The 12,464-nt window shown below is 48.3% G+C and overlaps 1 protein-coding gene across 1 annotated transcript; it reads left to right on the forward strand.

Moving 5' to 3' along the window:
- Positions 1-7,684: 7,684 nt before the first annotated feature.
- On the forward strand, positions 7,685-10,945 carry CRNN (cornulin). The gene is made up of 3 exons (XM_069478751.1): positions 7,685-7,822; positions 8,936-9,688; positions 10,340-10,945. The coding sequence occupies exons 1-3, from the start codon at positions 7,685-7,687 to the stop codon at positions 10,943-10,945; spliced, it is 1,497 nt and encodes a 498-aa protein (XP_069334852.1).
- Positions 10,946-12,464: the final 1,519 nt, after the last annotated feature.

A 12,464-nucleotide genomic window follows, 5' to 3' on the forward strand; every position in this document is an offset into this window, starting at 1 on the left:
TTCTGGGGCAGGAAGGAGGGCTCGCAGGAAGTCAAGAAGGCAGCAGGAGCAGGGGCTTTGCCGGGAATGATAGGTCCATAGTTTTGACCACAGATTATGATACGAATAAAGACACAGTTGGAAATAAGTCTGTTCCCATGACATTTTAGCCAACAAAGCTTTGGCACCACCAGAACTTCATAGTGTTCTGAGAAGGGGCACTGGAGAAGCAGGGAGAGGAAGCGCCCTCCAGGCCCTCTCTGCTCCCGCCACGGTTATTCTCTTTTCCTGGTAGAAAGAAAGACCTTGGCATCTTCCAGTTTCTTGTTCTAGGAGCTCTACTTAAAGGTTGGACACCTAGATCTGGGATATTCAGACGCCCTGAAAAATGGCAGATCCCAGCTTTCCTGGCCAAACCAAGGATGTCAATGATTGTGTGAGCCATGTGACTCCTGCCTGGGTCAGGACTCAAAGAAACTACGGGGCCAGCACAACCTGTCAGGGGAGGGATTAGGCCCAGAAGATTAATAGATACTCACTAAGTCACTGGAAACTAACTTAGTGTCAACAGGGAAGTCTCTGGTATCTGCCTAATCCTTCCTGGCATTTCTGGGGCTGAACTTGAGCACCTGGGCTTCCGGTATGCTCTGACCAAGGCCTGAATGGGGTGAATTTGGCAGAGGATGCTACAGTTTGGGCAGAGAGAGGATAAGAAGGCCTAGAACTGTCACTGTTCTTTTCCCCTCCAAGAACCATGCCCCTATCCCTTGTCTTTCAGTCAGGATATGTAGACAGCAGGAACCAGCAAATTCTTTCGTCATCGAAGCAACTCTAGGCAACAGTTCTCTGCCTTTCAGACTTGTCTTTGTTCTTTTCTAAAGGTGAAGCCCAAGATCATGGAATTTTCCCATCTGCTACTTTTTGGGAGAGACATGACAGTGTCTAGCCACCCCCCAGCCCCGACAGGCCCCTGTCCCATATCACCACTGTGTGCTCCTGGGTGAAGGTGAGGAAGTCTGGTGAGCAGACTTCTTTAAGGGCTGGATTTGTGGCTGCCACTGTAATAGCAGAAATTTGGAAGCCATCCAAGCTATGTCACTTGCACCTGACCCCAAGAAGAGGCAGGTAGCTTACCCTGGTATCGCCCTGCCCCCTCACTCACCAGCCAGGGAGGATCTGATGGTAGACATTGATGAAGCTGCTTTGGAAGATACTTAATCAGACAGATGATGTGTAGCCCACAGAGCTTGGCCTCTTGTTTTGTGTGTGCGTGTGATAAGTACATTCCTCTTTGGGACAAAGTTTGGGGTTGTCGGGGGATGATGACAATGAGGTAGGGCAAGAGAGAAACCAAGGGAAGGTATCACTTCCATGAAAGCCCAGCTGTTTTCCTGGTCTGAACTTATAGATGCTTTTGCCAAACATTTTGGATTTTGCTGCTGAGGAAAGGGTGAGGGGCAGGGAGGAGGGGAGTTAGTATCAAGAGGGATTTTTTCCCTCAGGCCTTGGCCCAAGCATCATACAGGCCTCTGGATTTGGGGATTTGGCCGGCTTGTTACTGTCTGTGGTCAAATAGCTGGCTCACTTAGTGGTAAAGCTGGAACATGCCATGCTGAGCTGGTTTAAGTCAAAGAGAATTTTCCACACTTCAAATTTAAGAAACGCAGCCAAGAGGCAGGGCAGAGGGATTAAGACACTGGGCTCTGAAGTTGGACAGGTTTGGGTTGAAATTCTGCCTGTGCATTTATCTTCTGTCTTTGGGAAGTTGGTTTAGTTATTTAAATGATAGTTTCTTCATCTGTGAAATTGGGATAATACCTTTGCTACCATAGGATTGTTATGAGGGTTAAATGAAATGATGTGTGTAAGCTCTTAGCACAGTGCCTGTACATAGGAGGCACTCAGTATTAGCAAATAAAATAAAGTAAAATAAAACTAGCAAAGCAATGCAAGTGTAGGCAGAGCAGTGTTGCTAACACAGACTCTGATCTCTCACATTGCTGAGCAGTGACACTTTACCCTAGACTTTGTAGCATTTGGCTATGATTTTTATTTAACATTTTACAAAATTCTATTTTCTGTTTTCTTTTCTTTTTTCTTTTTTATTTCAGCATATGGGGATGCAAATGTTTAGGTTATGTATATTGTCCTTGCCCCACCCGAGTCAGAGCTTCAAGCATATCCATCCCCAGACGGTGTGCACTGCACCCATTACATGTGTATATACCCATCCCCTCCTCCCTCCCATCTACCTGACACCCTATGAATGTTATTGCTATATGTGCACTTAAGTGTTGATCAGTTAAAACCAATTTGATGGTGAGTATATGTGGTGTTGTTTTTCCATTCTTGGGATACTTCACTTAGTAGAATGGGTTCCAGGTCTATCCAGGATAATACAAGAGGTGCTATATCATCATTGGTTTTTGTGGCTGAATAGAACTCCATGGCATACATATACCACATTTTATTAATCCACTCATGTATTGATGGGCACTTGGGTTGTTTTCACATCTTTGCAATTATGAATTGTGCTGCTATGAACATTCGCGTGCAGATGTCTTTTTTATAGAATGTCTTTTGTTCTTTTGGGTAGATGCCCAGTAATGGGATTTCTGGATCAAATGGTAGATTTACTTGTATCTCTTTGAGGTATCTCCATATTACTTTCCACAGACGTTGTACTAGTTTGCAGTCCCACCAGCAGTGTATGAGTGTTCCTATCTCTCTGCATCCAAGCCAACATTAATTGTTTTAGGACTTTTTGATAAAGGCCATTCTCACTGGAGATAAGTGATATCTCATTGTGGTTTTGATTTGCATTTCCCTGATGATTAGAGATGTTGAGCATTTTTTCATATGTTTCTTGGCCATTAGTCTATCTTCTTTCGAAAAGTTTCTGTTCATGTCCTTTGCCCACTTTTTGACAGGGTTGTTTGATTTTTCCTTGCTGATTTTCCTGTTTTCTAAAGCAATTATTTTTGGTATGCATGGCCTAGTTGCCCAATTATACTGATTTTCTGGAAAGCATATTCTTCATTTGTAGCCCACTATGTGTGGCAAATTCTGGCTGTATCTAACAGAAATAAATCAAGCAGAGGTCAGCAATAAATTTTTGAGTTTGTAAGAAGTAACCAAAGTGCAAAGATGAGTTTCTGTTGCTTTGAGATATTTGTTTACTACAAGGCAGAGTGAGCAGGGGATGAGAGTTTGACTCAAGTTCTGGTCAGGCCTCTCTGTCCTCCAGCATGCCGGGAAAATGTAACTACTAGGTAGTCATTAACGTCAAACTAAGTGACAAAGAGAGACCCTTAAAAAAAGAAATACTTACTCTGGAATAGGGCATTGCAGTGGGAATAAACATGCCATAGTAAACTATGTATATATCCAGGAAGTAAAGGAAGATAAAGATTTTTATAGAAGAAATAAGGAGGATCACATAATTGTTTTGGAATGATTACTCTTGGCTACCTAGACCAATAACAAGGGTGACACCAATTCTAGGTTTGACAGGCATTTGCTGGGCAGATGTTCTTGCAGAAGTATTTTTTGTGTAAGGTTGTGGTTTTTGCAGTCCTTTGTGATAGTTTTGTTACCAAGCAGACAAACAAGAGAGCCTGCTCTTCACAGCCTTCCTGGGATCTGTTTGTCAGGGTTGTTTACACAAGTGACTCCATTTTGATTCTGACAACTTTCACACTAATTTGTAACAACTCTTTGTACAATTTACAAACTAGCAAATGTATACACTCGATTAGAGACTGTCAGCCCCCATCGCTCCCACCTCATCTCCCCCAGCCCTACCCCCACACTTCAGCCGACTCCCCCGACACACATGCACTTCATCCACCACCACTGCGGTGTCCCCAGACCTCACAGCCGGCCCCACCTGCACTCAGTCCTGCAACAGGCACATGTGAAGACGTAGGCTTTGGTGGCAGTTCAAATTCAAATTCAGGTCTATCACTTTCTAGGTATGTGGCCTTGGGTAGTTTACTTAACCTCTCTGTGCCTCGGTTTCGTCATCTATAAATTGGGTGTAGTAATACCTACCCTATAGTTATCTCGTGGACAAAGCACCTGGCTTGTTACTTCCTTACTTTCCCTTAGTTCCCAATCTTTCTGGAAGTTCTAAGCCCTTTCAGATAAAGCTCAGATAAAGCCACAGAAGGAAGGTCTAACCTGCTGGACTCCCTCTTATTCCACAACTTCCCTCTCTCCTACCAGCCTTCTCCCAACTCTGATCAGCTACCATGGCAACCTCAGTCCTCTCCTGCTCCCAAAGCCTGGTGCCCCTACTATGCTCTGCCCTGGCCAGCTCCCCCATCCCAGGCTGGAGCCAGGCCCTCCCCATGTGGACAGACTTCTCCAACTGCAGCCTGTCTGCCCGCAGCCTGGATTCGCCCCAACCTCTGCACCCTGACCGGACGTTCCGGAGCTAGTGCTGTGCCGCAGGGCTGCCCTCACAATGCCAGTTGCTGCAATCAAGGCCTTACCATGCCTTCCCACCCTGACGGTCATTCCTTCCTGTCTGCTGCACGCTGACGTGTTAGTGAGGACATCAAAGATGGCTTTCCCTATCCAGTGTCACTCGAGGAACTAGATATACTTCCTGCAAAAGTGCCGCTTAGGAGCCCTCTTTGGGACTTGGCTTCAGAGCTCAGAAAACGTCCTTCTCAGCATCCTCAATCATGGTGGCTCTTCATGCATTGAGGATAAATTCAATATTTTTGAAGTGTTGAGCATCACTGAGAGAAGCATAAGCAACAGCGTGTTGTGCTAGAGAGAACCAGGGCCCGAGTCTGAGGGGTCCAGTCCTGGCCCACCGCTTCTCCGCTCAGAGGATCTTTCAGTGTTCTCATGTATAAAGTGGGCTTGGCCATACCACATCGCGGGAGTGCCACAGGAAAGCCGTCTGGCTAGGGCCTCAGCCCGGTGTCTAAAGCAGAGCAAGCTTTCCGTGAGTGTTTGCTGACTAGTTGGCCAGCTGAGTTCCCCGTCTTTGCAATGAGGAGGTTGCACGTGATCATGTTACGCCTCTTCTCTCACCAGCTGCAAAATGCTGCCCACCTATACACAGGGTAGGGAAGGCCTTAATCTTTTTGGTTTTAATTAAAAATGAGACCCAACTGTAGAGAAATGAGACTAGCTTTCTTGTGTGTCATATGCTAGGTGTGAAAGACAACTCCAAAACAGAAATTCAAAAAATGTTCTCAGTAATAGCAACGTCACCAGGAAAACATGCATAGCCTCCCCAGGCAGCCACATTGAAAGGATAACCCTCAGGAGACAGATGTGTTCATGAACATTTGTGTAAAAAGGATAAGGCTTTGCAGACTCCACAGAGACAAACAATGCTCACCAGGCCCCTGGCCGGCGCCCAGCACTGCAGAGCCCGTCACATTAGAAAGAAGCCTCCCTGACAAAGGTGAGGACAAAGCTGGCGAGGGCACCAGATGTGGTAGGAGGGGCCTGCTAATTAGACTGGGGCAGCCACACGTCAGCAGGTGAAACAGGGAAGAGAGGAGGCTGGGCTGGGCTGGGCAGAATCTTGGATGAATTAAGCTTTCCCATAGGGCGGGACATCCTGTCTCAAAAATGAGTCCTGATTAAATCCACTATAAAAGGTCCTCATCGTGCTGGCGTGGTACTCCACACACTGCTTAAAAACCACTTGCCTCGTCCTGCCTGGGCCTTAGGTAAGTTCCCTCTTCCTCTCTCTCATTCTCAGTGTCTTGGTGATCGTACCCAAGCCAGGGCTGTCAGTGCTGGCTGCGGGCCTCAGGCAAAGCAGGAGCTGGAGGACGTTGGGAAAGAAATTCTCCTGAAGCAATCGGGCTTTCTCCTCCTCCTCTGAGGCTGGTCTGGCAGCTGCTCTCACTGTGAGACTGAGCGGGCAGCAGCAACGGAGCCACCCACGTGCCTTCCTGCGTCAGCAAAGGTCTCTTGCTTCTAAGCCTCTGGAAGCTTCTTTGCAGTGCTGAGAGCCTGTGAGATCAGAACCAGTTTATTTGTGCCTGCCCAGGTAATGCCGTCAAACTGTCTCAGGAAGGAAGGGGTTTGCGTGACTCCCCTCTCCTACCCCAAGGTGATATTTATGCAAGATGTTTGTAGATTTATTCTAAGGAATCTGAAGTGTAAGTAAAAGGTCATCTTTTTACTTTTTCTATTTGTAGGTAAAGTGGTTAAAGTCTGCCACATGGTTTAAAAATAAAAGGATATTTTTCATTATGTTGAGGAACAATATTCTGAGTTTTGTACCTTGATATACACAAGAGAAAAAAGTCTGCCTGAAATTGTTGGCTACCATGTTCTAGAAAGGGTTCCCCCTGAACACCCCACCTTGGGTCTGTGACTTTCTGATTCCTTCTGTCCACACTGACCTGCTTTTCCTAGCACCCGAGTCTCCTTCCTTCCCTGACTCTCTTGCTTCTCTAACCACGTCTTCCTCTTTCCGTGCACTTCTCCTTTACACCTTCGACGTCCCTGCCCTGGTGTCCCCGTGCTGCAGACCTCCGTCTCCCCTTGCTTTTGAACCTTGTCATCTTTGATACCGTCTCCTCCTTTTCATCTCTCTGAGGCTCCTGCTTAATGTATCTCCAAATCTCTGTGCCTCTTGCCATCCAGCCACACTCAGGCCTCACTTCAACCTACCTCCAGATTTTTGGCTAATGAAAAAGAAAATTTCCCCTTTGATTGGGAACCTACTCGTAGGTCACCAGGACTCTGGGCTTGACGAAGCCACTTGCCAATTGGGCAAGCTGACCTCTCTGACAGGCACCAGGGCTGAGAACAGAAGTCACATGCAAGGAAACTTGGACTGTCAGAATTGGAAGGCCCCCCTCCTCAGCATTCCCAACAGGGGGTAGCCCAGCCTACTTCTGAACATCTTTTCAAAGGAAACAAGAAAGGACAGAGTTGGGCCGCTGGAATTCCTGCTTGGCTCCACCCAAGACAGGGGTTGACTCACATGTATTCTGACTGCCTATTGGAGTTCCTAGTGGGATGGACCCTAACACCCTGTGACAGGCAAATGAACCCTGTCCACAAGGTACATTCTAGAAAGTCCATAGCGTTTGAGTTAAGGAGACATAGGTTCTAGGATTTCTTGGTCCCTTCAAAGCCGTGTGACTTAACTTCTCTGAACCTGTTTCCTCCACTTATAAAAAAGTGAAGACAATAAGGATTACAAGGGCTGATGCACAGGAAAGTGCTTTGTGAGCAGTAGAGTGTATATAGATGTACACAAATTATATGTATGCATATGTGTATAATAGCATAATAATGATATTTAATAGCTAGCCCCGAGTATAAGCCAGGCATCTGCCAAGGGCTTTTGATAAGTTATCTCTTTAAATATTCACAATAGTCCTATAAAGTATTAATATCACTTTCATTCATAATGAGTGAACTGAGGCACAATAAGTAAACTCAGGCATGGAATAAACTTGGCCTAGCTCACATGACGGGTGGGTGGTGTGGCCAGCATTTAAATCCCAGCTCAGGATCCTGCCTCTCATCACTGAGTGCTCCTCCTCTGATGCGTAAAATACAACACGTAGGAAAGGACAAAGGAAGACAGACCAAAAGCAGAGCTGAATGTGCAAGGAAAGACCTAGAAGCCAAAGTGCTCAGGAGGAAAGAGCTGAGATTGATTATAGGGCCCCCAAGGGGGCTTTACATCTTTTCCAGCTTGACTTCAAAGATGCCTCAGTTACTGCGAAACATTAACGGGATCATCGAGGCCTTTGAACGCTACTCCAGGACAGAGGGCGACTGTGCCGTGCTCAACCGAGGGGAGCTGAAAAATCTCTTGGAGCACGAGTTTGCCGATGTGATCGTGGTAAGATGCGTTGAGCCAGGTGGGGAGGGACGTGCTGGGAGAGTGACGGCATGTGTGGCTGCAGAGGCTTTCCCTGGGGAATTCGAGAATGAGGCTTGGAATCCAGGCCTGCTGCTACAGCTGGCAGCTGTTCAGGCCGAAAAAGAGAGAGGGAAAGAACAAGAGACGATCAGGAATTGACAGACCCTGACCCTTAGAGAAAATACCTTGGTTTTAATGAACTCTAATTTGAAGGCAAGGTGAAAGGACTCTAAAGGCACAGCTCAGGGAGGAGCAGAGCCTTGGAATGTTCTAGAAATGAAAATAATTGCTGCTTTCTGCTGCTGCTTAAATTTGATACAGTAAACATTTCCCATGTCTATCTGAAATTTGATCATCCATTAATAAGCAAGCATTCATTAGGAGCATGGCTCTGTGCCTTGCACAAAGCAACATTTGCTAACCAATCACATCAGAAATGAGGTTGTTAACAGCCGGGGAGACTCAGGGAGCCCCACCCCACCCACTCCTGGCAAAGCAGAACCAGGGCCTTGATGCACTTTCCTGCCTTTGGTTTGCATGGAAAACTACCAGGCTGGTGAAGGCCTTGGGGACAAGGATGAGTGGGCACAGCAGGATGCTGCATCTGCATGCTCAGGGCAGCCCTCCTGTCCCACTGCACCCCACCCACTCTATCTTGGGAAAACATCTGAGCCTCATTGAAGAGCTCACAAAATTCCCACTGGGCCTCCCACTGTGCTTCTCTTCAGCTGGGCTTGCTGAAGAGAACACGGCCTCAATGCTGGGGGCAAGAGGGCAAGAACAGATCAAAGAATCAACCCTAGAGCCCAGACAGTTGCATTGTGAGCTCAGTCATTTATTCATTCTTCAAAAAATCTGGCCAGAAACTGTACCAGACATAGAGGATACAAAACAAAAGATGCTTCCTACCCTTGGGGGAGAAAGACAGGACTAAAATAAGTCAATAAATAAACAAAGGCAGCCAAGTGTCAGTGCTGCTACAGCGCTGTGTGTGTGGAGTGCGGTGGGGTCTGGTGGATGGCAAGCCTGGAATTGGCCTAACCGTGCCCTCCTCAGGGGAGGGACACTGACTCAGCCTCATCTTCTCCCCAGAGACCCCACGACCCGGCAACGGTGGATGAAGTCCTCCGCCTGCTGGATGAAGATGGCACAGGGACTGTGGATTTCAAGGAATTCCTGGTCTTGACGTTTAAAGTCGCCCAGGCATGTTTCAAGACCCTGAGCAAGAGTCCTGAGGGAGCTTGTGGCTCTCAAGCATCTGGAAGCCTCCAGCCTGGAGCCTCACAAGAGCCCAGGGGAAGACAGACAGCTGACACTGAAGTGGGAAGTTCCGGGAAAGGGCAGCATCACGAGGGGAATGGCCATGGGCAGAGCGAGCAGGCATCTGGAGGGCAGGGCAGGACTGCGACTCAGACCCAGGGCCAGGACATCGGCTCTGCGTGGGTCAGTAGCTATGACAGGCAAGCTGAGTCCCAGAGACAGGAGAGAACAAGCCAGCAGACACAAGCTCCTGGGCATGTGGGGCAGACGCAGAGAGTAGCAGAAAGCAAGAGTCATCAGACCAGAGAGACGAGGTCAGAGAGACAGTCACAGACAAGGGAGCAGGACAGAGCACACCAGACAGGTGAGATCGTGACTGGAGCTGGAACTCAGACCCAGGCAGGTACCACCCAGACCGTGGAGCAGGACAGGAGCCATCAGAAAGGAAGCACCAACACCCAGACACAACAGTCCACCCAAGGCCAGAACAGAGAGACTGAGACCCAAGGTCAAGACAGGAGCCAGATCAGCCAGGGAGTGACAGGGGGACATGTCCAGACACAGGGAGGGTCACACACCCAGACCGTGGAGCAGGACAGGAGCCATCAGAAAGGAAGCACCAACATCCAGACACAGCAGTCCACCCAAGGCCAGAACAGAGGGACTGAGACCCAAGGTCAAGACAGGAGCCAGATCAGCCAGGGAGTGACAGGGGGACATGTCCAGACACAGGGAGGGTCACACACCCAGACCGTGGAGCAGGACAGGAGCCATCAGAAAGGAAGCACCAACATCCAGACACAGCAGTCCACCCAAGGCCAGAACAGAGAGACTGAGACCCAAGGTCAAGACAGGAGCCAGATCAGCCAGGGAGTGACAGGGGGACATGTCCAGACACAGGGAGGGTCACACACCCAGACTGTGGAGCAGGACAGGAGCCATCAGAAAGGAAGCACCAACATCCAGACACAGCAGTCCACCCAAGGCCAGAACAGAGGGACTGAGACCCAAGGTCAAGACAGGAGCCAGATCAGCCAGGGAGTGACAGGGGGACGTGTCCAGACACAGGCAGGGTCACACATCCAGACTGTGGAGCAGGACAGGAGCCATCAGAAAGGAAGCACCAACATCCAGACACAGCAGTCCACCCAAGGCCAGAACAGAGGGACTGAGACCCAAGGTCAAGACAGGAGCCAGATCAGCCAGGGAGTGACAGGGGGACGTGTCCAGACACAGGCAGGGTCACACACCCAGACTGTGGAGCAGGACAGGAGCCATCAGAAAGGAAGCACCAGCACCCAGACACAGCAGTCCACCCAAGGCCAGAACAGAGGGACTGAGACCCAAGGTCAAGACAGGAGCCAGATCAGCCAGGGAGTGACAGGGGGACGTGTCCAGACACAGGCAGGGTCACAAATCCAGATTGCGGAGCAGAACAGACACCAGAATATAAGCCATGTAGGGGCCAGAGAACAGGGACAGACCCAGACGCAGTCAGGCAGTGGTGAAAGAGGGACACAGGTGAGCAACTATGAGGCAGGAGAGACAGTGCTGGGAGGACAGGCCCAGACTGGGGCAAGCACCGTGGAAGGAAGACAGGACTGGAGCACCACTCACCCAAGGTGCAGTGTGACAGGAGGGCAGGAAGAGAGAGAGCCCGCAGTGGTTGGCCAGGAGTGGGTTGATGACCCCACAAGGGAGGTGGTGATCCAAAGGCAGGACCAGAGCAGCCCGCACACTGATGTTCCTTCAGCACAGGGCCAGGGTGCAGCCCAGCCAGAAGGCAAGCGAGGCAGCGCAGCTACAAGGCTGTATTCCTACTTCAGGAGCAGCAAGCCATGACTCCCTCTGACACCAATGCCCAATACCAAAAGAAGACAGCTGGAGAGAGGTTGACTTGTCCTGCCCTGGCCAATCCAGTTGGTATGTCCCTGGATATCAGCTCTTAATCATGGCGCTTCCCTTTTAGGTCTTTCTCAATGAGATCATTTCTGCAAGGTACTTTCTATCCTAAACTCCTCTTTTACCTGCTTTGCTGTGCAGACCCTCTTAGAAGCAGGAAGACATCGGAGCAAGTCCTCCCATTGTGCTAAATTCTCCTCAGCTTGCGGGAGGTTTTCAGGACACTTTTATCTCTGCCACATCTATTGCTCCATCTACCTTTAATAAAACCTTCTCAAGCACCTGACCCCTGTGTTTCATTCAATCACCTTCTATTGACCTGATGGGCTAAGGGCTATGGGGTTATGATGATGATGAACTGGACATAGCCCCTACCCTTGAAGAGCATCTAGTTGGGAAAATACTATGCAAGATTCCAAAAGTTAGAAAGAGTCATAGAGAGGGTATATCATACTTAATACTTGGCAGAGATGGATGAGGAAAGGTTTCCTCCAAAAGTTGCTTTCTTACAAAGGCCCTTAAAGACAACTAGGATTTAGATAGGAAAAATTATTCCTGGTTTTTCACTACTTCTAATTCTACAGTGTCAAACCTCTTCACTTGTAAGGTTACAGAGGAAAACTAACTTAAGGTACTGACGGATGGAATGAGGCCCCAGGGGCTGTGTAGGGGAAAGGGAGAAGGCATGTATTACCAGGCACGGAGCCAGGACCCGGAGCCCACTCGCTTCCCCTCCCCCCGTCCCCATCCACTAGAGATGAACAAGTTATGAAGTAGAAACTATCAATTCTGGCTTATTATAAGAATCACCAGGGGAGTAGTTTTTAGAAATTTCTTAGGGAGACTTGTGCTTTTGGCAATATGGAAGGCTAGAAACTGTGAAAGACCTCCCACAGCAAAATAACTCGATCCTGCATAAAGCATATTTTTCACTGCATTGTTCGTTTACAGGAAATAAGGGAAATCTCCAAGAAAAAACAAAATATGATAGACTGAATAACAGCTTCCAAAGATGTCCATGTCCTAATCCCGGGAACCTGAGAATATGTTACCTTACATGGCAAAAGGAACTTTGCAGATTTGATTAAGTTAAGGATTTTGAGAGGAGAGGTTATTCTGGATTACCTGGGTGAGCCCAGTATAATCACAAGGGTCATTATAAGAGTTGAGGTAAGAAGGTCCAAGTCAGTAAAAGATGTGATGACGGAACCAGCAGTTGTAGTCATGTGCTACAAGCCAAAGGAATGTGGGCAGACTCTAGCATCTGGAAAAGGCAAGGAATTTCCCCCCAAAACCTCCAGAAGGAATGTAGCCCTTCCATCGCCTTGACTTTAGACCAGTGACCTCCAGGGCTGGTAATAAAAGAATAAACTTTTTATTGTTTTAAGCCACTAAGTTTATGGTAATCTGTTACAGCAGCAATAGAAAACTAATACACACTACAAAAACCCAGAGCTGG

Source organism: Eulemur rufifrons, chromosome 8 (genome assembly GCF_041146395.1).
Source record: "Eulemur rufifrons isolate Redbay chromosome 8, OSU_ERuf_1, whole genome shotgun sequence".
NCBI lineage: Eukaryota > Metazoa > Chordata > Mammalia > Primates > Lemuridae > Eulemur > Eulemur rufifrons.

Bases quoted from the DNA above. Each gene is read 5' to 3' on its own strand.
- CRNN (XM_069478751.1), top strand. From the start codon at position 7,685: ATGCCTCAGTTACTGCGAAACATTAACGGGATCATCGAGGCCTTTGAA. The intron at 7,823-8,935 runs GTAAGATGCGTT...TCTTCTCCCCAG, and splicing joins AGTTTGCCGATGTGATCGTG to AGACCCCACGACCCGGCAAC. The intron at 9,689-10,339 runs GTGGAGCAGGAC...GTCCAGACACAG, and splicing joins GAGGGTCACACACCCAGACC to GCAGGGTCACACACCCAGAC.